The sequence below is a fragment of the Artemia franciscana genome, chromosome 13, assembly GCF_032884065.1.
Source record: "Artemia franciscana chromosome 13, ASM3288406v1, whole genome shotgun sequence".
NCBI classification, from domain to species: Eukaryota; Metazoa; Arthropoda; class Branchiopoda; order Anostraca; family Artemiidae; genus Artemia; species Artemia franciscana.
This window is the reverse complement of record NC_088875.1, coordinates 27811136-27836733: the sequence shown is the minus strand read 5'-3', so window position 1 is coordinate 27836733 and position 25598 is coordinate 27811136. Positions and strand designations below refer to the sequence as shown.

Sequence of the window (25598 nt, the reverse complement as noted above, 5' to 3'; positions counted from 1 at the left end):
ATTTGTCTTATTTTAGAAAATAGGGTAAACATGCCCTAAAAGTCATAGAATATTAACGAAAATCACACCATCAGATTCGACGTATCAGAGAACCCTACTGTAGAAGTTTCACGCTTGTATCAATAAAAATGTGGAAGTTTGTATTTTTTGCCAGAAGCCAAATCACGGATGCGTGTTCATTTGTTTTTTTTTTCCAGGGGTGATCGTATCGACCCAGTTGGCCTAGAATGTCGCAAGAGGACTCATTCTGACGGATATTGAAAGTTCTAGTGTCCTTTTAAAGTGACCAAAAAAATTTGAGGTCACCTAGTCCCCTCCCACGCACATTTTTCCCCGGGTCACCGGGTCAAAATTTTGAGATAGCCATTCTGTTCAACTTAGTCGAAAACCTAATAAATATGTCTTTGGGGATGACTTATCCCCCCAGTCCCCGGGGGAGGGGATACAAGTTACAAACTTTGACCATTGTTTACAAATAGCAATTGTTAATTATGAAGTGTACAAACGTTTTCAGGGGATTTTTTCGCGTTGGGGTGGGTCGCGGGGAGGAGGTTATGTGGGAGGATCTTTCCATGGAGGAATTTTTCGTAAAGGAAGGTAATTTCCAAGAAGGGGGCGCAGGATTTTCTAGCATTATTTAAAAAAAAACAATGAGAAAATAAATATTTTTTTTCAGCTGGAAGTAATGAGCAGCATTAAAACTTAAAACGAACATAACAAATTACGTATATAAGGGGGTTCGTCTCCTCCACAATACCTTGCTCTTTACGCTAAAGTATTTTTAGTAATTTCAACTATTTATTCTAAAGCCTTTGTGATTCAGGGGTCATTCTCAAAGATTTGGGACAAAATTCAAGCTTTAGTGTGAAGAACGAGGCATTGACGAGGGGGCGAACCCCCTCATATTAATACGTAATATAAATACACGTATATAGAAATTCAAGTTAATTCGTAAGGTACGTATGTTTATTATTAACCAAAATGTTCGTAAAAAATAACAAATCTAGTTGCATTTTTAAGTAACTAAAAATTGGAGGGCAACTAGGCCTCCTCGCCCACCCCCTTTTTTATTATCAAAATCGTCCGATCAAAACTATGAGAAAGCCATTTAGCCAAAACAAAAAATAATATTTAAATTCGGTTTTAGAGCCGAACAGTAAGAGGTTCCTGGGCCTAAGAACTCCAGTTAAATGGAGTCATTGTTCAGTCCTGGGCTCATCTTGTTCCAAACATGGTTTTTCAAATTTGGCGATGTTCTCCTATAAACAAGAGTCGATTTCCTGCACAGAAAATCTAAAGCCTTTTACCTCCGGTTTATCACAAATTAAAGCTCAAAAATATTATGTTACTACGGGAAGGCAGCCTATAATAGATAATATGAAAAAAACTTCGTTTTCTTAAAGAGTTAGAGAGGCTGCGTCCCAAAGTCGAACCTTAAAACGTACAGGAATTAGGAGAGGCAGTTGGGGGGCTGCCGCCCCCCAAACCCCCCGCTTTTAAAGACTCTTTTGTACAGGTTTTTTGTTGTGGGGGGGACTTCATTGTTACTAATTACTAGTTTCGGCGCAATGGTTCTCCTGTCCTCTTGTGTTTAACATTTTTCGAAGTTATTCCATTATTCATTCATTTCAATTTTTTGTTAATTAAAAGAGGGCCTTTCCGAAGCCAAGAGCGGGGGGTCAGGGGGGCGGTAGCCCCCCACAACAAAAAACCTGTACAAAATAGTCTTTAAAAGCGGGGGGTTTGGGGGCGGCAGCCCCCCAACTGCCTCTCCTAATTCCTGTACGTTTTAAGGTTCGACTTTGGGACGCAGCCTCTTTAACTCTTTAAGAAAAGAAGTTTTTTTTCATATTATTTCTGTACGTTTTTCTACAATCCATGGTGGATGTAATTTAATAATTCCTATACTCCTCGTACAGGAATTAGGAGAGGAAGTTGGGTGGCTGCCGCCCCCAAAACCCCCCGCTTTTAAATCATTGTATAAAATAGAAAAAAATAGATAGAATGACCGAAATGTTTCTTTTGCTCATAAGAAGCTAATATTCTGTTATCTCTCAAATGATAAGCAGTCCAGGTCTTTAACTCTTTAAGAAAACGAAGTTTTTTCATATTTTGTGAAAAAAAAACCGCCCGATAGGGAACTTAAACCCTTGACCCGAGGATTAAAAGTCCCACGCTCTACCGACTGAGCTAACCACCTGCATGTGTGTAAATATAACTTTTAAATAACTTTTAAAAATTTCAAATTAACATGGGTTCTTATGGAGAAATGGGTTAATTAAGTGGCTAATGCGTGGTTTCTGGAAAACAGGGAAGGAGTTATCGGATCGAGCCGAAATTTCGCGGATAAGCTTCTGGGCCGTAGGGGACCTTAACTTGTGAATTTCAGCCCAATCGGACAACGTTAAAGGGAGGGGTGGGGTTGGGGGGTCGAAACTTTCGGGGGGTTAAGATTTTCCTACGAAACTTTCAAGGAAACTTACTCGGAGAATTCCGCATCGAATGAGTCTTCGTACACCCAGATCCGATGTCGGCTGTGACCTGTAGGCGTGGCAGAAAAAAAGAATATGAAAATTAAGTGGCTATGCGTGGTTTCTGGAAAACAGGGAAGGAATTACCGGATCGAGCTGAAATTTCCCGATCGGACAACGTTAAAGGGGGGCTGTGGTTGGTGGGTCGAAACTTTCGGCCAGATTTTCCCCATGAAGGAAAAGTCGGAGGGAGATGAAATTTGGCAGGTTTCTTAGTTGGAGCTCGGGCTACGAAATGCACCCCTCCCCATCCCTCTGCGACTACTGGAACCGAAGATCGCTTAACACTGTCGTGGTTCGCCTCTTTATAGAGGCACGAGTGTGCCTCCTTGATAACTTAGCTAGAAAGAATCTGGTAATTGTTTAGTTTCGTCACAAGCTGTCTAAAGTGCGTATTACTGCATATGGCAATATTATGATAATCGCATGTTGTTCTCTGTTATTATTAGAGAAGCGCATCCATTTTTTAGCTTTCAAAAATCCCCCTCCAACGAGACTGAAATGCGCAAAGTGGGCTTGCTTACAGGTAATATTACCTATAGAGCGAAGCGTATTAGTCCATGAGCCCCGTGGGCAGCGAGGCGAGGTCTGTATTCTATATTTATATGACAAAGAGTGATAAAACTAAAAAAAAGAAGTTTATAAAATAAATATAGAATAAAGACCTCGCCCTGCTGCCCGCAGGGCTCATGGACTAATACGCTTCGCCCTATAGGTAATGTTACCTGTAAGGAAGCCCACTTTACGAATTTTTAGTTTGCCCCATGAAGGAGGAGGGCCAACCAGAAATGGATGCGCTTCTAGAATTAGCATTTCTAAGTGCTCTAAACTAAACACTTACCAAGAAGTTTTTCATCCCCCTCCCCCTCCCCCCCAAAAAAAACAACACGAAAACGAACCAAACCCAGAAAAATTATCCATTCAGGACGGAAAAAGGAACTTATGACGAAGTGAAAAACTTTCTCTTATAGGCTATTGGTCCGAAGTCTAAAAAATTTGGAAAGACTAATTCCAAAAAATAAGTATTTTTTGTTAGTTTTCACCCATCTCCCTCCTCATCGAATGGTCCTAAAAGTGCTTATATAATTATGAATCACATACCAGAACATTAGTTAAAATGCAGGCCGTTATGTGTTTTAAGTAACTTACTTTTAAATTCTGACATTGTAAAACAACTTACTTTTTGTGTTTTCTTATAATTCTCACTTGTTGGAACTAGGGAAAAATCCCCCTTTCTTGACTGCAGTTCAAAGGTTATCGCCATCTGAAAACAATGTATGTTAACTTAAACTTTCAAACTGAATGTTAAACACTTCAAAAATAAATCGTTTGCTGAACGCAAACATGTCACCCAGTGTAATACACATTGACACAATGAAGAAAGTTTTATCTCTCTTTAGTCTGTCAAAAGAGCAAAGTACAAAGGTCTGAAGAAGTCACAAGATTATCGTTTGATCTAATACAGGTGTCATCTAGCTCGTTTACGTTACCAAATAATAAATGAAACAAATTTGTTCCTTTAAGTGACTGATTGAAATGACTCTTTTCTAAAAAATATTTTCAAAGAAAAGCAAAGAGTTATGTTAAAGGTTTCTACAAGTAGAATTACGTCATATAACCAGTCGGATTAAAAGCAAATTGAAAGTACTATGTATGAATAAATGAAATCTAAAATGAAAATAACACCAAAATGAATAATCAAATCAAATTTAAAAAACAGATATTGCCAATGAGCGAATTTTAAACAATCAAATGTATAGAACAGTTTCTCTTGGAGTGAACATAAACTATTACAAAAAAGAGTAGTTTTATTGTATAAGCCAGCAACATACTCTAACATCATGAAAACTAAAGTATCATTTGCGCTTTCTTGACAAATGTCTCTTTTAGCAGTGTTTCTTATTTAATTCCCAGATTAACCACGGCATGTTCTCTTTTTTTTTAACGATCGATTTAGTTTAATAAGTTTAATCGGCAATATATTTAGTCTGCAGTTATTTCCTTCGAGTTTTTTTTCCTTTTAAATTTATAAAAAAAATTGGTTGCCGAATTGCTTCATGATTTTCCAGTTCAAAAAGTATTTGCAGCAAATAACCAATATGTTCTCTCTTTTTTTGTAACGATTGATTTAGTTTAATAATTATAATCGACAATATGTTTAGCCTACAGTTGTTTCCTTTGAGTTTTTTCCTTTTAAATTTATAAAAAAAAGTTGGTTGCAGAATTACTTCATGATTTTCCAATTCAAAAAGTATTTGCAGCAAATTAAACAAATTTCATCGAAAGTACCAGAAAGGTTTTATTTAGGTATTAATTTTTGCTGTTAAATTAAATAAAATCGAATGAAAAGCTAGAACAAAAGTAACATTTACAAATAGTAAAGCTTATTTGAAAACCACACTTTATTTCTTTAAAAAAAATCGTTTCTTTCTTTCCTAAAAACTTAAATAGTATTCTGGCTTCTATTTTGATTTATTTTGACAAATAAAGAACTTACTGTTTGAAATATATTTAGCGTTCAGCAAGTTGCATAGCTTTTAGGGAGTCAAGAGGATAATAGTCCCCTATTTTATTCGTGGTGCTTTCTAATCGAGGTACTAGAAAGTTAATAAAATAACTATTGAAGGTATTATACCCCAAGTTTTCTGAATCCAAAATTCGAAACAAACCACACAAGTTATGGCTTTTTGACATTATCAAAGATTCAAGTAGTTCAAGTCTTTTGTTTATACATGACATTGCCAGGTCGTTTTATGGAAGAAGAAAATTTTGGTGGAAAAGGGCAATTTGTAATTCGTTAAATTTCAAATATTCTGCCACTTCGCGCATACTGAGACACGGAAAGAGTAATCCTTAATTCGAAGATTGAAATAAAAAAACAAAAATTTTGCAATGAAATATGTTGGGAACTAATGAACAGGGATGGAATGACCAAGGGAATGACAAATTCCGGCTCATGACGAGAGACAGATCTTAAAAATGAATAATCTTAACAGATGTATAAAAGCAAAACAAGATGTTTAAAGATAAATTTTTTATTGCTATAAGCTGTTTCAAACAGATTGTCAGACTGTGCCGCAAGAAATCATTATGACTGCTGTAGATGAGAGAATAAGCTCTTTAAGAAAATTTTGTGAAATTTCTGGAGTGCCCAGTCCTGACACTCCCTATAAATATGCCACTGCCTACCCGGTCTGAAAGCTCATATTCCCATTTTCTGGCTAAAAATCAGTGTTAATGACCTTTAAAGTTAATGAGCACGCTAGCTTACTTAAAACACCGAAATCAATAAATCATAGGCAGCGCAATAGTGTTGCCTAAGTAAAGAACGATGAGGGCAAATTTTTTTGGACCCGGGCACTTCGCATCGAAAGAGTTGTCGTAGAAACTTTGAAAAGGGCTCAATCGATTGGAAATTGATAATAGTCGAAAGTGATTGGAAGGCAACTAACCCCCTGCCTCGCTCATCATTTTCCCAAACACATCTAATCAAAATTTTGAGATAGCCATTTGGTTCAACGTAGTTGAAAAGTCCGGAAATTATGTATTTGAGGATGACACCCCCCTCAACAGCCATCAGGGCAAGGGTTGTAAGTTACGCCCTGGGGGCACATAAGGTTTATATAGAAAGGGTGATCGTATAAACTTCGAAGGGGGCTCATTGGATTCCTAATCAGTAGTTAGGGTGTCCTTTTTGAGAATCAGGGTGATCAGAGGGTGGATACTCCCCCCTACCCCACATACATGCATCTTATATTTTCCCTGAATGTTCCTTATAGAAATTTTGTCATGGCCATTTGTTGTCGAAGAAACGTCAAAAAAGCCTCATTCAATTGGGAATTCAAAGGGCCTTTTTTAACAGTCAAAAGTAATTGGAGGGCAATAATCCCACCCCACACCCATCAGTTCCCAAAACACATCTATTCAAAATTCTGGGATAGCCGTTTTGTTCAGTGTAGTTCAAAAGTCTGGATATTATGTCTTTGAGGATGACACCCCCCTCAAAGCCCTAAGTACAAGGGTTATAAGTGATGCCACGAGGGGATTTTAAGGCTTTTATGGAAAGGGTGGTCGTATAAGCTCCGGATGGGACTCATTTGATTGGGAATCAGATGTTCTAGTTCCATTCTTAAGAGTAAAAGTAATCAGGGACAGCCTATCCCCCACCCCTCCCCTTTACGTTTTATTTTTCACAATTGCATCCGATAAAAATTTTGAGTTAGCCAGTTGTTCCAAAATAGTCCAAAGATCATATAATAAGCCCTTAGGGATGGACAGAATTCTCCAGAGTCTTGGGGTAAGGGTCGTAGGTTATGCACCAGGGGTATATAAGGTTTTTATGAAAAGGGTGGTCGTATGAACTTTAGAAGAAGCTCTTTTGATTTTAAATATATAGTTCTAGTTCCCTTTTAAAAGTCAAACATGATGAAGGGGAACTAGTCCCCTTCCTGATATCCTCTTTTCCCCAAACACATTCAATTGAAATTGTGAGGTAGCCACGTTGTTACCAATAGTCCAAAAATAATACAGCAATGTCTTTAGGATGGGCACAATCCCCCATAACCCATATTCATGGGTTGTAAGTTATGCCCAGGGCATGTAAGGTTTTTATGGAACGGGTAGTTGTATAAACTTTGTGTAGGATGGAGCTCATTTGATTTGAAGTCAGAAGTTTTTGCGCCCTTTTCAAGAGTCAAAAATAAATGGATTGACGTTAGCCCCCACCGAGCCAATCATTCCCCAAAACATATCCGATCTAAATTTTAACAGAGCTATTTTGTTCGGCATTGTTGAAAAGTCCAGTATTGTTGACGTCAACCTCCACACTGTAAGTTAAGCAATTCGTTCATTGTTTGCACATAGTATTTGTTATTGAGAAAGGTTGCATGTTTGAACTTTACTTTCCAAGAAGACGAAAAGTATTCAGGTGAGCCTTTCAGAGAATGTTGAGGGGAGTGTTGAACTAAATCAAAATACGTTATGTCTATACGGATTGTCAAAAGGGTACAACACAGGAATAATGAGTATATTAATTTGAAAAAATTCAGAAAATGATAAGGGAGATGATCAAAAATGCAATATTTGCACGCTATCAGTACTAGTACAACTACCACCACTACTACTACCACAATATTTCATTCACAGTAATAATGGGAAATTTGAACTAAATCAAAAGACACTAGGACTATATTGTCAAAATACCGTATCTCAAGAATTGATTTGGGTATTAAGTTAAAGCTTTCAGAGAATACTTAAAGGAGATGATCATGTCGTCAAAAGGCATAGAAGCTTAAAATAGTAGAATTGGTCAGCACCCATGGAGCGCTATTTTGATTCAATGAATGTTTTGCTTTTGTATGTTTTAATTGTTTTTAAGTAAGGTGAAGTGTTGCAAAGTTTTTTGTATAGTTTTTTAGGTCATTTTCTTTTTCCTCTTTTCTTTTATTCACATTATACTCCGTTTTTCATGTGTATTATAACGGGTTATAAATAAATTTAATTCGATTCAATTCAATATTACTGTTACAGCAATATTTAGTACTGCTACTACTATTTCTATTGCAACTACTTGTAGGGCTAAGATGATCGAGAGGAAAATTTCAAGAGGTGTATAAACATATATGTTAAGGTTTAAGGGTAAGTTGTGGGAGATTTTGAATTAGCCAGAAGGCACCATATTTACACTTTTAATACTACCACTACAGTTAATGTAACTGATGACGCTAAAGGAATTAAGATGAAACTTATAGGGAATATTTAGGAGTTTCAACTAAAGGAAAAAACTGTGTGCATGCACGTTTTCAAAAGGGCAAATAAGCAATATCATAAACACCAAATACAAGAAGAACAATAGGGATTTTTTTTAAGAAAGTGGGAAACAAATTAGAATGAATATTTCGGCCCTATGTCCAAGGGCCGTCCTCAGAAATACAAATAAGAAAAAGCAACTTACAAGAGGATAAAATCAATGAAACTAAAATGAACAGTTTTTTTTTCAAAACAGTCCCAGCATCCTTACCTCAGCGAAGTTAAACCAGGACTGAAAAATAAATTGTTATGAAACGAGGCAATTCAATGAAATGAAAGAAAATGATTTAAAAACAGGTTTTTAATGCCAGCCTAGGTTTTTTCGCTGCTGATCTTATAGGTCCATTTGTGACAGGTTCTGTGTTAATATCTATTGGTTTTTTAAAATATTTTGTAAGGTCAATTTTAATTAAATTTGTGTATAAAGCATTCAGTTTAATAATTTTAATAATTAACACTTTAACAGTTTAATAATTGTTTGCGAGTTTCAATATTTGGATTGTATGAGATGATTGTATTGTAGAATTGTCGGCATTAGGATAAACCCCGCTTTCAATTATAATAATTCATATTGAAGTTTTGCCAAGAGGAAGGCAAATATTATCAGGATACGAATATGTCAAGTGCTGTTTATTTATTTTAATTATTATTGTTGGTATTATTATTTATTTTGGCAAGAATAGGTTTGTAGTCTTGATTGTACCATAAACCATAACCATAAACCATAAGAATGGTTTGTAGTCTTGATTGCAGTTTACCGAAAAAAAAAAAATACAGAAAGTAATTTTACATTAAGTTGAAAGTATTTATGTGTTTAAAGCTCTTTTATTGGTTCCCTTTTTGGTTTTAATTAATATCTTAACTATTCAAAATTAGCTAGTATATGATTATAAGTTTTGTAATGACTTCATTTCTTTGGCATTATTTTTTAGATTTTTTTTCAAAGGTGGTGGTGATATAAAACCGTAAGAAAGACTGTCGTTTGCATTTTTAGACTATGACATTTAAAAGTTATTTCTCATGCATATTTTGATTAACTATGCTACTTTTACTACTACTACCTATTTATTGCAGCATCTAGCCGTCTGAGGCCAACACAGCTGCACCCACTCTTCTCCCACCTCAATCTCTTCAATGCCTTAGTCCTTATTCCCTTCTAAGAAGGTCCCGTTTCCTTTAAATCCTTTCTTAGAACCACCCTTGACCACAGTCGCTGTTCACCTGTTTGCAATCTATGATTCTTCACCTGTAAAACATGGCCTAAGCATAATAACCTTTCTTTCACATTAGCCCTAGAAAGTAGAATTTAACCACACTTTTTGTACAATTTATTGCTTGATATACCTAATTACGTCATATTTAATTTCAAAAAAGGAAGAATTGTAGCTTGTTTGTATATAAATAAAACATTTTATGTGGTAGTTCTTTTTTTTTTTAATTTGTCCAGTAACAGAAGTAATTTTGGAAGCAATCACAAACGTAATTTTAGGACGATCAGGACATTACGATTAGGACATTAAGATGCGCTGAAAACCTGCTTTAATGGCCTTTGTCTTTTAACAATTTATAAAACCATAAATAAAACCCACAATGAATGAAGTAAGTTTCAAATAAAGAAAAGACAACGCCATCAGTAATAGTTTACCTCTTTCAATTGTTCTGTTTCTAGGTGTTGACAATTTTCTGCTTGATTGTTTCACTAGCTGCGAGTATTTGGGGGCTGACTAAAGTCCAAGATGGACTAGACTTAACAGAAGTAGTTCCTCGGACATCACCTGAAAATGGATATCTTAAAGCCCAGAACAAATATTTAGGATTCCATATTATGCATGCTGTCACACAGGGAAATTTCGAGTACCCAACAAATCAGAAGCTGCTTCATGAATACCATGAAGCATTTATGCGCGTTTCAAAGATAATTAAGAATGACGACGGAGGATTGCCAGAATTTTGGCTAAGTCGATTCAGAGAGTGGCTCTTGGGTAGGTACACTTTGAGTTTATTTATCAGTGTTGTCCTCATAAGAGGTATTTGAAGATCTAAAACCCTTCGAAATCATTAATCTTCGTGTTTATCTATGCCCTTTTTTCGCATACAATTCCTGTCGCATGTAAACATTTCAAATACTTATTTCCCCATGTCCATGCCGGATACAATGGGATGCACATCATTACAATGTCTGACAAAATGCTCAGAATCAACAAAAATATGGGCTATTCCGTATTTTATGTATCTTAAATTTCCCCAGTTTTATTCTTTTTATCCCAAATTGTATAACAATTCCATTTGTTAAAATATCTCATTCAAAAATCCTCCTTACTTAGGCCTACCCAAAGAAACTGGGTTTAAGTAGGTGGGAAGAAAATCCTGAAAAAATACCAGAAATTATGAAGATCATATGGAAAACACCAGAAATTATTAGAAAAACCTTTGAAATCTCAGAGGGGCAATAGCCCGAAGACGCACCTCGTGTACGTACCTGTTGTATCCATTTCTTGAACGAGTTGGACTCTCAGTAACATACACAGATATTGAAAAGTAAGGGACTAGGTAAAATAAAATCCATGTTTGTATTGTAAGAATTTTCATTACTTGGCATTTTAGTGAAGCCACGATGTAGAAGTTTGTGGTCTCAAACTTTACAAACTATCCAACTTTGTGCTAGAATATATAATTTTGTGAAACTAAAACAAACCCGTTTTAACTTAATTCTTTAATAATATTAACCTGTTAATTTGTATGATCCCAAGGAGTAACGTTTGGTTGAGTTAGTCAAATAAAATTTTTTAAATTGCCCAAAGTAGGTTTCACGTAATGGAAAGCTCTGTACTGACCCTTTTTGTGGAAACAGATTGTGTTTTCGTTCTGTCAGTCGAGTTCTCTTTATGACCCCATTATTCAAGCCCCACTCTCGACCAAATTATGAGTTACTAAAATGTGCCATGTTGAAGATTCTAACCAATTATAATTTCTGTTTGTGCTAAAGCGCCTCTCTATGGAAATTATAAACTAAAAAGAATAGTACAAAGGTCCTTATCCTCTGTGAAATACAACAGTGTCCTAAAAATGTTTTTTTTTTCTTGGAAATGGAAATTAAAGGTATATCATTGCTATAAACAATGGTAGTAGTAGAACAATTTTTATTATCAAAACAACGATGTTTCACGTTAATACCACAGCAAAATATAATAGAGTCGTTCTGTTTCGTGAAATCCTACTCGGGATGTTTTCAGAAGCCCGAATTGGTGAGTTACGGTTTACTCTTGCGCTAAAGAAAACTGTAACAGCAACACTTGAGATTGTTACCATCCAATGTGAAAAAGCTATGGGTTTAGGTTTGATCCCAAAGTAAACAACTGTAACATCTGTCACTAGAATATTGCCTCCAATTTCAAAATGATTCCAATGTCAAAAATTGGTTACATGCTTTCTCTCATTGAACACTATCAAATAATAGCCTGATTTAGCGAGCAATTTCACCAAGTCTATTTAAAAATTAACTGACGTACCATATGTTGGTACTCCAGCTCATAACCAAGCAAATGCTGCCCCGTTCTTTACATTTTTTCACCGGAATGAGATGATGCGACAAAATCAGCCATAAAACTTCTTATATTGTTTGTTTGATGAGCTGGTCAAATAACCCTTTGAACTGTTTAATTGTTTTAGTTGTGAGAAAGTAATAAGAGGATTTCTCTCAGGTCTCCAGAGATCATTTGACCGCGATTGGACAACTGGCTGTATCACCCGTGATCAATGGTTCCAAAACGCCTCTGATGAGGGTTTCCTGGCTTACAAATTGTTGGTTCAAACTGGTCATGTGGACTATCCAGTTGATAAGTCATTGGTTACGCAAGTTCGTTTGGTTGACAGTGAGGGTGTAATAAATCCAAAAGCATTTTATAATTATTTAAGTGCTTGGATCGGAAATGATGCCATAGCTTACAGTGAATCACAGGCTATGTTGAAGCCAGAACCTAGACAGTTTATTCACGATGCCAGAGATGTAGAACTCAGAGTAAGTGCATTTGATTAGCTCTCAATTTAAAAGCAAAATTTATCATAAATAAAAATCAATGTGCTCAATGTGTATATCAGATAAGAAAAAATCAGAGTGATCATTTATAAAAAAAGAAATGTAAGGTTTTAAAGCTAAACAGTTTGAATTATTTAAAATAAAATTTTTCATGTTCAAGCGTGGAGAAGTATGATAGGTCATCATAGATTAAACTGAATTTGTTATTCCCACAAGTATATATATCCTGTTTGGTGGGGTTACTCTATCTCTATATAAATTTTGTTTGTTTTTTACTGCTATTGAAACTGCAATACATCAGGTTTTAGAATCACATGGCTGTCAAGGAACTAAAGAAGGTTTTATTGTGAAACTATGAGGTATGTGGAGCCAATGCTCCTGATGCTGTCACTTTTTTTTTACCTTTATTTACCTTCACAAAAAAAATAACTCTAGGAAGTTAACGTTTAACATTTTTAAGGCTATACAGAGGTCCTTGAATTTTCGGTTATTTGAATTCCCCTCCTCCGATGTATACCTATATAATTTTTATTTCAGATCCCAAAATTATCTCCGATTATTTATGCCCAGCTACCCTTCTACCTGAAACACTTAGTTAGCACAGAAGACATGGTAGAAACTATCCAAGAAACACGTGCAGTATGCAAGAAATTCGAAGAGAAAGGACTTCCCAACTACCCTCGCGGAATTCCCTTTACTTTCTGGGAGCAATATATTAACCTGCGTCGTTACCTCTTACTTGCGTTGGGTAGTATACTTGGTGCCATATTGACTATACTGACAATTTTGTTGTTTAACCTGTGGGCAGCTTTAGTAGTTGTTTTCGTGCTATTTGTGATAATAATTGAACTGGTTGGACTTATGGGACTTTTGGGTATAAAACTCAGTGCAATACCCGCAGTTTTATTGATTGTTGCTGTTGGACTTGGCGTGGATTTTGCTGCTCATATATTGATCGTAAGTTATAATTTATTTATTTAGTTTAACAGACAAGAGAAATCGTATCTTACATTTTCATAATTGTACAGGAAAATAAAAATGAACTTTTAAAGGTGTTTCAGGCTCGTTTTGTCCTGAAAAATTGTGGTCTTATAACATAAAATTGCCCCTTAAAACCTGCCTAGATGATAAAAACCAACTAGAGGGAATCTGTAGGAAAAATCACTCATCTTTGAAGGAAAAAGTGTGTTAAACACACCCTTCTGTCTTTGTCCTACGTTGCAAACACGATTTTCCTTTTTTAGCTACTTTTTGTTTCAATTTCTAAGCGAATTCGGATTCTGGCATATCTGGAAATTCAATTTATGTAACAGAACTCGTTAACTGTTTCTGAAATAACAAAAGGCTCTATCAGATCTTATATAAACTTGGTGGATAATAAGGATAGGCTAATTGTCCAAGTTTTGCCTTTTGGGGATCCGAACCTGAACTGATCTTTGTGTGTGTTCTTCTCGTCATAATATCTACATGAACGAGGTGCCAAATATTAATAAAACTTAGTGGGAAGTTAGTACTGGTGTCCTACTTGTGCTTTTTTCAGGGTCTAAAATGATAATACTCCTCTGAATAACAGGGAGGGGTGGGATAAATTTCTTGCATTTAGCCTATCTACCAGAATGGGTTCTCTGATTTCAACCAAATTGATGGGAAGTAAGTGTCTTTTCATCATCTGAACACGATCTGACTTCTATTGGGAAAGAGGGCCTCTAAATTTTTGTCTTCAAGACATATTCCAGAAGATATTAGTTAGTCTCTATCGAACTTGACGAAAAGTAACAGCTGAGATCCTAGTTGTGCTTTTCGGGGGGTGTAGGACCAATCTGATCCTTGTGAGAAAGTGATTTCTATATCTACCAAAGGTGTTTTTTTTTTTTTTTTCAATCAAACTTAGTGGGGAATCACTGAATATCCTGGTTATGTCGTTTTTGGTTCCAAGATTAGTTGGGCCTCTATGAGGGAAAAAGAAGAAGAGTTCCTATATTCTTTGCATAAGCTTGTCAGACGAAAAGGGAGATTGAATTCAAACTGAACTTGGCTCAGTTGGAGTAAGAAATAGGCTCATTTCTGTCTTTATGGTTTGTACTTTACTTAATCTGAACTCTAGGGGGGGAGGGGGGCTGAAAATATATTGTTTAGTCTAATTAATAGGTGGGCTTTGGAATTTATTCTACCAATCCTGTTCAGCTGCTACAGTTATGGTCTCAGAAGTCCTTGCTTGATCGGACCTCTGTGAGGAAAGCGCTTCGTTCTTTTCCTCTGTATCCATAAAAACGGCCTATTTTATCTTAGTTTAATTTGACTAGGATTAACAGTTAGGACTTCTGTTTCGCTTTTGGGGGTGTGAGTCTGATCTGATAGAAAATATCTTTTGCGTTGGTCTGCAAGAGTGATCTATTGGTCAGAGTCGCCATAACACTTCATGGGGCCTTGTTGCTGCAGGGCTGGTTGAAATTTTATTGCTGGAAGGGTATAATAATTGCTGTTAAAGCTACTTTGTACTACCCTCTTAAAATTTCAAGTTCTGTTAGATAAATCTGGCAATCAGATTGGGCTGGTTAGACTGTGCTAGACAGTCCTATAGAGTTATAAATTTCAAGAAAGTTCATCACGTTTTTGGTTTACGTTTTTGGATATTTTGTATATAGTTATTAATTATTTTATTTTAGGGTTTCATCACAAGTATTGGCAATAGGAATCGTCGAGTTGGTATAGCAGTGAAGAATATGATGGCCCCGATTGTAGATGGTGCAGTTTCTACTATCCTTGGGATTGCTATGTTGGCATTTTCTGAATTTGACTTCATTGTTAAGTAAGTTCCTTTTTGCTTGACAAGTTCAATCTAGATAACTCTTTTAAATCATTTTTGTAACTTGTTAAAAACATCAAGAGAGCGCTAATAGGCGTGCCCGGTCGAACTAGACTGTAAAGGTCAGATAAGCGCACGTGGGGGAACTTTTCTCTAGCCACAACATGCAACAAGGTTCAAGTACAGCCAATTAATTATGGGTGAAAAAGAAGCGACAACTAGCAATACACGTTAGCATACCCTTTGGTCAATTGACTTTTAATTTCTTGGTTCCAAAATAGTGCTTGTCTAAGTGTTACACCCTTTTGGAGGACTCTTTTCTCTCTCTTATAGGTTCATCCAACGTACCCTGGGGGTGGGGTCGGGTTTGAACTCTCTCTCCTCGAAATTTTTATCCAACTCATAAAAACGTAACAAAAATGTATATAAACGAATTTTTGATGCGTTTTTTAGTTTTTTTTTATTGTAACCCTTCCCCTCAAAAGAAAAATCCTGGATGGATCCTTGGGTTCATCCTTCAAAGTTTTTTTAATCCTGTTGCTATCCAAGATCGAAAGACATTAATTGTAGTTTAGCGGGTTCAGTTTTGTGTATTTGCAGCTTGAAGTCGCAAAATCAGAAGAAGAAAAATGTCTTTGCATTGTGCTTTGATTTGGTCCCAATTCAAAAGTTTTCTGATGTCACCTATGGAGCAATAGGAACAAGGTTCTTAAACGATGAACTTGTATAATGTAAGATAATGTAAAAACTGTAGAGTTACAGTTATACTTAGTTAGGAATCTTAGTGAGGAAAATGGATGCATTGGACATGTAAAAATTAGAAATTAGAATCTGAAGTTGTAGGTTTGTCCATAGTTGGAAAAGTTTGGAAGAATAGATAAGTCTTAAATCTAAGATTTGGAGGCTAGAACCCACGGTAATGTAGTTGTTGAGCGTGGTTCTGAAATGTAGACTCTTTGAAGGGTGGGAAAAATATGCTATGTGTTCTCTGAATGAATTATCTGAGGATAGTCATTTTTACTTGTTTGAATGGTTTTTGGACAAACAATAAATAATACAAAAAATGTGGTTTAATTCCACTGTCTAGGTCAGTGAATGAAAGGTTGACATGGTTAAAACATGCTCAGGATATATAATATGATAGCCTACTGAAGATACACTTTTTAGTATTCCAGTTGGGGTCAAACGAAAAGGTAATCGTCCTCGAATAGAATTGGGAGATTTTATAAGACAACACTTAAGGGGAGTGGGATAATATGGCTGAGAAAAATGTTGAAGCTCTTGACCAGAGGTGGGGGGGAGGAGGAGGAAATATCAGCGAATGGTATTGACCATAGTTAATATGTGCTGCAATGAGTTGTTTGCATTTTAGAATCTAATACAAATTTTATAGTTTACCAATCTAGATTTTCGCTTCATATTTTATAAAATAAGAAGCCAGATCTACTTTTCGAATAAAGAATGAATTGATATAATGTTTTAGTTCAAATCAGTATATCATTATTCTTTTTTCTTATTTTTTAAAAGGTTTGAAATTGTGCAGTAAAACTTTGTTTTTCAATACCCATTCAAGTGACATTAGAACGAATTAAATTTATTTTCGTTAATCCTGAGCAAATCAAATCTTAAATGATTTCTTTTTTACAGGTATTTCTTCTATATTCTTTGCCTGTTGATATTGTTGGGTGTTTTCAATGGATTGGTTTTGCTTCCAGTAATCCTGTCAATTATGGGACCCCCCGGAGAGGTAAATAAATTTTTTTTTTCTTTAAAAAGTTTGCCAAAGCTACAGAACAAAAACATTTTTCCCAGGACCTTTTCATATGGTTTTAATTTTTTCATGGAAATTCATTTAGAATAATCTTCTTTTCTTGTCTCTTATGTTTCTGATATCTGTTGCATCATTAAATGATGATGCTAGGAGGCTAATTTTGTCTCATAAGCAAGTTTTGAGTATTGATCTTTCGATTTGAGTATCAAGTAATGATGATGTTGTTGGCCATTAGATTTTAATTCCGTTTCTGAATTTGCTTGCTTAAAATATCGTTTCTTACTTGTTCACTCTTGGCCACATGAACTTTGAAAATTTGGTTATGATTTGAGCATTTTATAAGCACAGATTTTGGAAATCAATTCCATCTGGTGTCATTGTGCTAGGTGTTAATTGAGGGGAATTCCCCCTCACATTTCTAACTCCTCCCCAGAATTTCCAAAATACCTTTTTGGGGGTATTATAAGTGATAAAGTTGACCTCCCTGGATTTTGAAAAATATACCCCCCCCCCCCTCTTTATATTTTTGTCAGTTGACGCACCTGGTGCTATGCTATATTATTTACTTTATAATGATGGCTGCTAAACAATTTCGAATATATTTTTAAGAAACTAAATTTTTAACGTATAAACAAGAGCGGAATAGTAGTATAAATGTATACCCCCTCATCTGTTTTTATTTGCTTTCAAATATGAAAACGCAGTCAAATAGGAAATGTAGCTCCATATATGTATCATTTTTAATACTACAGCTATTGCTGTTTTTACCGTTGGGAATTTTCTACTGTTGTGACATTGAGTATTATCGTCATTATTATCTTAGCTATTGTTACTAATGATGCTGATGATTTATATATGCCAGAAGAGTGGAATCTTTTGTGTTGCTTTTCTTTTTGATTTCTTTTTATATTTATAAGTCTTGCTTCACGATGCCTTCATCTAGGGATGGGCCGCTACTCCATTTGCCTTCTTTTGGGTTTTAGATATTTGTTGCACGTTATTTCAAAGTAACTAAGAGTACTCCTTCGGGAAAACCTCTTCTGGGAGGTCCTTCAACATGGCAACAGTGGGTCGAGTAAAGTTCTCTTGTTGGTACGCCTGGTAGTGAGCTCCTTGTCGGAGGAAAATTTCAAGAGGTGTATAAACATATATGTTAAGGTTTAAGGGTAAGTTGTGGGAGATTTTGAATTAGCCAGAAGGCACCATATTTACACTTTTAATACTACCACTACAGTTAATGTAACTGATGACGCTAAAGGAATTAAGATGAAACTTATAGGGAATATTTAGGAGTTTCAACTAAAGGAAAAAACTGTGTGCATGCACGTTTTCAAAAGGGCAAATAAGCAATATCATAAACACCAAATACAAGAAGAACAATAGGGATTTTTTTTAAGAAAGTGGGAAACAAATTAGAATGAATATTTCGGCCCTATGTCCAAGGGCCGTCCTCAGAAATACAAATAAGAAAAAGCAACTTACAAGAGGATAAAATCAATGAAACTAAAATGAACAGTTTTTTTTTCAAAACAGTCCCAGCATCCTTACCTCAGCGAAGTTAAACCAGGACTGAAAAATAAATTGTTATGAAACGAGGCAATTCAATGAAATGAAAGAAAATGATTTAAAAACAGGTTTTTAATGCCAGCCTAGGTTTTTTCGCTGCTGATCTTATAGGTCCATTTGTGACAGGTTCTGTGTTAATATCTATTGGTTTTTTAAAATATTTTGTAAGGTCAATTTTAATTAAATTTGTGTATAAAGCATTCAGTTTAATAATTTTAATAATTAACACTTTAACAGTTTAATAATTGTTTGCGAGTTTCAATATTTGGATTGTATGAGATGATTGTATTGTAGAATTGTCGGCATTAGGATAAACCCCGCTTTCAATTATAATAATTCATATTGAAGTTTTGCCAAGAGGAAGGCAAATATTATCAGGATACGAATATGTCAAGTGCTGTTTATTTATTTTAATTATTATTGTTGGTATTATTATTTATTTTGGCAAGAATAGGTTTGTAGTCTTGATTGTACCATAAACCATAACCATAAGCCATAAGAATGGTTTGTAGTCTTGATTGCAGTTTACCGAAAAAAAAAAAATACAGAAAGTAATTTTACATTAAGTTGAAAGTATTTATGTGTTTAAAGCTCTTTTATTGGTTCCCTTTTTGGTTTTAATTAATATCTTAACTATTCAAAATTAGCTAGTATATGATTATAAGTTTTGTAATGACTTCATTTCTTTGGCATTATTTTTTAGATTTTTTTTCAAAGGTGGTGGTGATATAAAACCGTAAGAAAGACTGTCGTTTGCATTTTTAGACTATGACATTTAAAAGTTATTTCTCATGCATATTTTGATTAACTATGCTACTTTTACTACTACTACCTATTTATTGCAGCATCTAGCCGTCTGAGGCCAACACAGCTGCACCCACTCTTCTCCCACCTCAATCTCTTCAATGCCTTAGTCCTTATTCCCTTCTAAGAAGGTCCCGTTTCCTTTAAATCCTTTCTTAGAACCACCCTTGACCACAGTCGCTGTTCACCTGTTTGCAATCTATGATTCTTCACCTGTAAAACATGGCCTAAGCATAATAACCTTTCTTTCACATTAGCCCTAGAAAGTAGAATTTAACCACACTTTTTGTACAATTTATTGCTTGATATACCTAATTACGTCATATTTAATTTCAAAAAAGGAAGAATTGTAGCTTGTTTGTATATAAATAAAACATTTTATGTGGTAGTTCTTTTTTTTTTTAATTTGTCCAGTAACAGAAGTAATTTTGGAAGCAATCACAAACGTAATTTTAGGACGATCAGGACATTACGATTAGGACATTAAGATGCGCTGAAAACCTGCTTTAATGGCCTTTGTCTTTTAACAATTTATAAAACCATAAATAAAACCCACAATGAATGAAGTAAGTTTCAAATAAAGAAAAGACAACGCCATCAGTAATAGTTTACCTCTTTCAATTGTTCTGTTTCTAGGTGTTGACAATTTTCTGCTTGATTGTTTCACTAGCTGCGAGTATTTGGGGGCTGACTAAAGTCCAAGATGGACTAGACTTAACAGAAGTAGTTCCTCGGACATCACCTGAACATGGATATCTTAAAGCCCAGAACAAATATTTAGGATTCCATATTATGCATGCTGTCACACAGGGAAATTTCGAGTACCCAACAAATCAGAAGCTGCTTCATGAATACCATGAAGCATTTATGCGCGTTTCAAAGATAATTAAGAATGACGACGGAGGATTGCCAGAATTTTGGCTAAGTCGATTCAGAGAGTGGCTCTTGGGTAGGTACACTTTGAGTTTATTTATCAGTGTTGTCCTCATAAGAGGTATTTGAAGATCTAAAACCCTTCGAAATCATTAATCTTCGTGTTTATCTATGCCCTTTTTTCGCATACAATTCCTGTCGCATGTAAACATTTCAAATACTTATTTCCCCATGTCCATGCCGGATACAATGGGATGCGCATCATTACAATGTCTGACAAAATGCTCAGAATCAACAAAAATATGGGCTATTCCGTATTTTATGTATCTTAAATTTCCCCAGTTTTATTCTTTTTATCCCAAATTGTATAACAATTCCATTTGTTAAAATATCTCATTCAAAAATCCTCCTTACTTAGGCCTACCCAAAGAAACTGGGTTTAAGTAGGTGGGAAGAAAATCCTGAAAAAATACCAGAAATTATGAAGATCATATGGAAAACACCAGAAATTATTAGAAAAACCTTTGAAATCTCAGAGGGGCAATAGCCCGAAGACGCACCTCGTGTACGTACCTGTTGTATCCATTTCTTGAACGAGTTGGACTCTCAGTAACATACACAGATATTGAAAAGTAAGGGACTAGGTAAAATAAAATCCATGTTTGTATTGTAAGAATTTTCATTACTTGGCATTTTAGTGAAGCCACGATGTAGAAGTTTGTGGTCTCAAACTTTACAAACTATCCAACTTTGTGCTAGAATATATAATTTTGTGAAACTAAAACAAACCCGTTTTAACTTAATTCTTTAATAATATTAACCTGTTAATTTGTATGATCCCAAGGAGTAACGTTTGGTTGAGTTAGTCAAATAAAATTTTTTAAATTGCCCAAAGTAGGTTTCACGTAATGGAAAGCTCTGTACTGACCCTTTTTGTGGAAACAGATTGTGTTTTCGTTCTGTCAGTCGAGTTCTCTTTATGACCCCATTATTCAAGCCCCACTCTCGACCAAATTATGAGTTACTAAAATGTGCCATGTTGAAGATTCTAACCAATTATAATTTCTGTTTGTGCTAAAGCGCCTCTCTATGGAAATTATAAACTAAAAAGAATAGTACAAAGGTCCTTATCCTCTGTGAAATACAACAGTGTCCTAAAAATGTTTTTTTTTTCTTGGAAATGGAAATTAAAGGTATATCATTGCTATAAACAATGGTAGTAGTAGAACAATTTTTATTATCAAAACAACGATGTTTCACGTTAATACCACAGCAAAATATAATAGAGTCGTTCTGTTTCGTGAAATCCTACTCGGGATGTTTTCAGAAGCCCGAATTGGTGAGTTACGGTTTACTCTTGCGCTAAAGAAAACTGTAACAGCAACACTTGAGATTGTTACCATCCAATGTGAAAAAGCTATGGGTTTAGGTTTGATCCCAAAGTAAACAACTGTAACATCTGTCACTAGAATATTGCCTCCAATTTCAAAATGATTCCAATGTCAAAAATTGGTTACATGCTTTCTCTCATTGAACACTATCAAATAATAGCCTGATTTAGCGAGCAATTTCACCAAGTCTATTTAAAAATTAACTGACGTACCATATGTTGGTACTCCAGCTCATAACCAAGCAAATGCTGCCCCGTTCTTTACATTTTTTCACCGGAATGAGATGATGCGACAAAATCAGCCATAAAACTTCTTATATTGTTTGTTTGATGAGCTGGTCAAATAACCCTTTGAACTGTTTAATTGTTTTAGTTGTGAGAAAGTAATAAGAGGATTTCTCTCAGGTCTCCAGAGATCATTTGACCGCGATTGGACAACTGGCTGTATCACCCGTGATCAATGGTTCCAAAACGCCTCTGATGAGGGTTTCCTGGCTTACAAATTGTTGGTTCAAACTGGTCATGTGGACTATCCAGTTGATAAGTCATTGGTTACGCAAGTTCGTTTGGTTGACAGTGAGGGTGTAATAAATCCAAAAGCATTTTATAATTATTTAAGTGCTTGGATCGGAAATGATGCCATAGCTTACAGTGAATCACAGGCTATGTTGAAGCCAGAACCTAGACAGTTTATTCACGATGCCAGAGATGTAGAACTCAGAGTAAGTGCATTTGATTAGCTCTCAATTTAAAAGCAAAATTTATCATAAATAAAAATCAATGTGCTCAATGTGTATATCAGATAAGAAAAAATCAGAGTGATCATTTATAAAAAAAGAAATGTAAGGTTTTAAAGCTAAACAGTTTGAATTATTTAAAATAAAATTTTTCATGTTCAAGCGTGGAGAAGTATGATAGGTCATCATAGATTAAACTGAATTTGTTATTCCACAAGTATATATATCCTGTTTGGTGGGGTTACTCTATCTCTATATAAATTTTGTTTGTTTTTTACTGCTATTGAAACTACAATACATCAGGTTTTAGAATCACATGGCTGTCAAGGAACTAAAGAAGGTTTTATTGTGAAACTATGAGGTATGTGGAGCCAATGCTCCTGATGCTGTCACTTTTTTTTTACCTTTATTTACCTTCACAAAAAAAATAACTCTAGGAAGTTAACGTTTAACATTTTTAAGGCTATACAGAGGTCCTTGAATTTTCGGTTATTTGAATTCCCCTCCTCCGATGTATACCTATATAATTTTTATTTCAGATCCCAAAATTATCTCCGATTATTTATGCCCAGCTACCCTTCTACCTGAAACACTTAGTTAGCACAGAAGACATGGTAGAAACTATCCAAGAAACACGTGCAGTATGCAAGAAATTCGAAGAGAAAGGACTTCCCAACTACCCTCGCGGAATTCCCTTTACTTTCTGGGAGCAATATATTAACCTGCGTCGTTACCTCTTACTTGCGTTGGGTAGTATACTTGGTGCCATATTGACTATACTGACAATTTTGTTGTTTAACCTGTGGGCAGCTTTAGTAGTTGTTTTCGTGCTATTTGTGATAATAATTGAACTGGTTGGACTTATGGGACTTTTGGGTATAAAACTCAGTGCAATACCCGCAGTTTTATTGATTGTTGCTGTTGGACTTGGCGTGGATTTTGCTGCTCATATATTGATCGTAAGTTATAATTTATTTATTTAGTTTAACAGACAAGAGAAATCGTATCTTACATTTTCATAATTGTACAGGAAAATAAAAATGAACTTTTAAAGGTGTTTCAGGCTCGTTTTGTCCTGAAAAATTGTGGTCTTATAACATAAAATTGCCCCTTAAAACCTGCCTAGATGATAAAAACCAACTAGAGGGAATCTGTAGGAAAAATCACTCATCTTTGAAGGAAAAAGTGTGTTAAACACACCCTTCTGTCTTTGTCCTACGTTGCAAACACGATTTTCCTTTTTTAGCTACTTTTTGTTTCAATTTCTAAGCGAATTCGGATTCTGGCATATCTGGAAATTCAATTTATGTAACAGAACTCGTTAACTGTTTCTGAAATAACAAAAGGCTCTATCAGATCTTATATAAACTTGGTGGATAATAAGGATAGGCTAATTGTCCAAGTTTTGCCTTTTGGGGATCCGAACCTGAACTGATCTTTGTGTGTGTTCTTCTCGTCATAATATCTACATGAACGAGGTGCCAAATATTAATAAAACTTAGTGGGAAGTTAGTACTGGTGTCCTACTTGTGCTTTTTTCAGGGTCTAAAATGATAATACTCCTCTGAATAACAGGGAGGGGTGGGATAAATTTCTTGCATTTAGCCTATCTACCAGAATGGGTTCTCTGATTTCAACCAAATTGATGGGAAGTAAGTGTCTTTTCATCATCTGAACACGATCTGACTTCTATTGGGAAAGAGGGCCTCTAAATTTTTGTCTTCAAGACATATTCCAGAAGATATTAGTTAGTCTCTATCGAACTTGACGAAAAGTAACAGCTGAGATCCTAGTTGTGCTTTTCGGGGGGTGTAGGACCAATCTGATCCTTGTGAGAAAGTGATTTCTATATCTACCAAAGGTGTTTTTTTTTTTTTTTTCAATCAAACTTAGTGGGGAATCACTGAATATCCTGGTTATGTCGTTTTTGGTTCCAAGATTAGTTGGGCCTCTATGAGGGAAAAAGAAGAAGAGTTCCTATATTCTTTGCATAAGCTTGTCAGACGAAAAGGGAGATTGAATTCAAACTGAACTTGGCTCAGTTGGAGTAAGAAATAGGCTCATTTCTGTCTTTATGGTTTGTACTTTACTTAATCTGAACTCTAGGGGGGGAGGGGGGCTGAAAATATATTGTTTAGTCTAATTAATAGGTGGGCTTTGGAATTTATTCTACCAATCCTGTTCAGCTGCTACAGTTATGGTCTCAGAAGTCCTTGCTTGATCGGACCTCTGTGAGGAAAGCGCTTCGTTCTTTTCCTCTGTATCCATAAAAACGGCCTATTTTATCTTAGTTTAATTTGACTAGGATTAACAGTTAGGACTTCTGTTTCGCTTTTGGGGGTGTGAGTCTGATCTGATAGAAAATATCTTTTGCGTTGGTCTGCAAGAGTGATCTATTGGTCAGAGTCGCCATAACACTTCATGGGGCCTTGTTGCTGCAGGGCTGGTTGAAATTTTATTGCTGGAAGGGTATAATAATTGCTGTTAAAGCTACTTTGTACTACCCTCTTAAAATTTCAAGTTCTGTTAGATAAATCTGGCAATCAGATTGGGCTGGTTAGACTGTGCTAGACAGTCCTATAGAGTTATAAATTTCAAGAAAGTTCATCACGTTTTTGGTTTACGTTTTTGGATATTTTGTATATAGTTATTAATTATTTTATTTTAGGGTTTCATCACAAGTATTGGCAATAGGAATCGTCGAGTTGGTATAGCAGTGAAGAATATGATGGCCCCGATTGTAGATGGTGCAGTTTCTACTATCCTTGTTCTGTAAGTTCTGTTAGATAAATCTGGCAATCAGATTGGGCTGGTTAGACTGTGCTAGACAGTCCTATAGAGTTATAAATTTCAAGAAAGTTCATCACGTTTTTGGTTTACGTTTTTGGATATTTTGTATATAGTTATTAATTATTTTATTTTAGGGTTTCATCACAAGTATTGGCAATAGGAATCGTCGAGTTGGTATAGCAGTGAAGAATATGATGGCCCCGATTGTAGATGGTGCAGTTTCTACTATCCTTGGGATTGCTATGTTGGCATTTTCTGAATTTGACTTCATTGTTAAGTAAGTTCCTTTTTGCTTGACAAGTTCAATCTAGATAACTCTTTTAAATCATTTTTGTAACTTGTTAAAAACATCAAGAGAGCGCTAATAGGCGTGCCCGGTCGAACTAGACTGTAAAGGTCAGATAAGCGCACGTGGGGGAACTTTTCTCTAGCCACAACATGCAACAAGGTTCAAGTACAGCCAATTAATTATGGGTGAAAAAGAAG

General features: G+C 35.4%; 2 protein-coding genes across 2 annotated transcripts in view; one reads left to right on the top strand and one right to left on the bottom strand.

Moving 5' to 3' along the window:
* Nucleotides 1–3896, bottom strand: part of LOC136034758 (lysosome membrane protein 2-like) — a 34538-nt gene extending 30642 nt beyond the window's left edge. Inside the window, exon 1 of the mRNA XM_065716144.1 lies at nt 3712–3896. Coding sequence (XP_065572216.1) covers nt 3712–3795 — 84 coding nt within the window. The 5' untranslated portion in view covers nt 3796–3896. The remainder of the gene's footprint in view (nt 1–3711) is intronic.
* A 1367-nt stretch (nt 3897–5263) lies between these two features.
* LOC136034286 (protein patched homolog 1-like) lies at nt 5264–25098 on the top strand. Its single transcript, XM_065715426.1, has 10 exons — nt 5264–5320; nt 10009–10321; nt 12041–12357; nt 12913–13332; nt 15042–15184; nt 16829–16928; nt 19959–20271; nt 21991–22307; nt 22862–23281; nt 24991–25098. Exons 1-10 carry the CDS (start codon nt 5264–5266, stop codon nt 25096–25098), a joined length of 2508 nt encoding a protein of 835 aa, XP_065571498.1.
* Nucleotides 25099–25598: the final 500 nt, after the last annotated feature.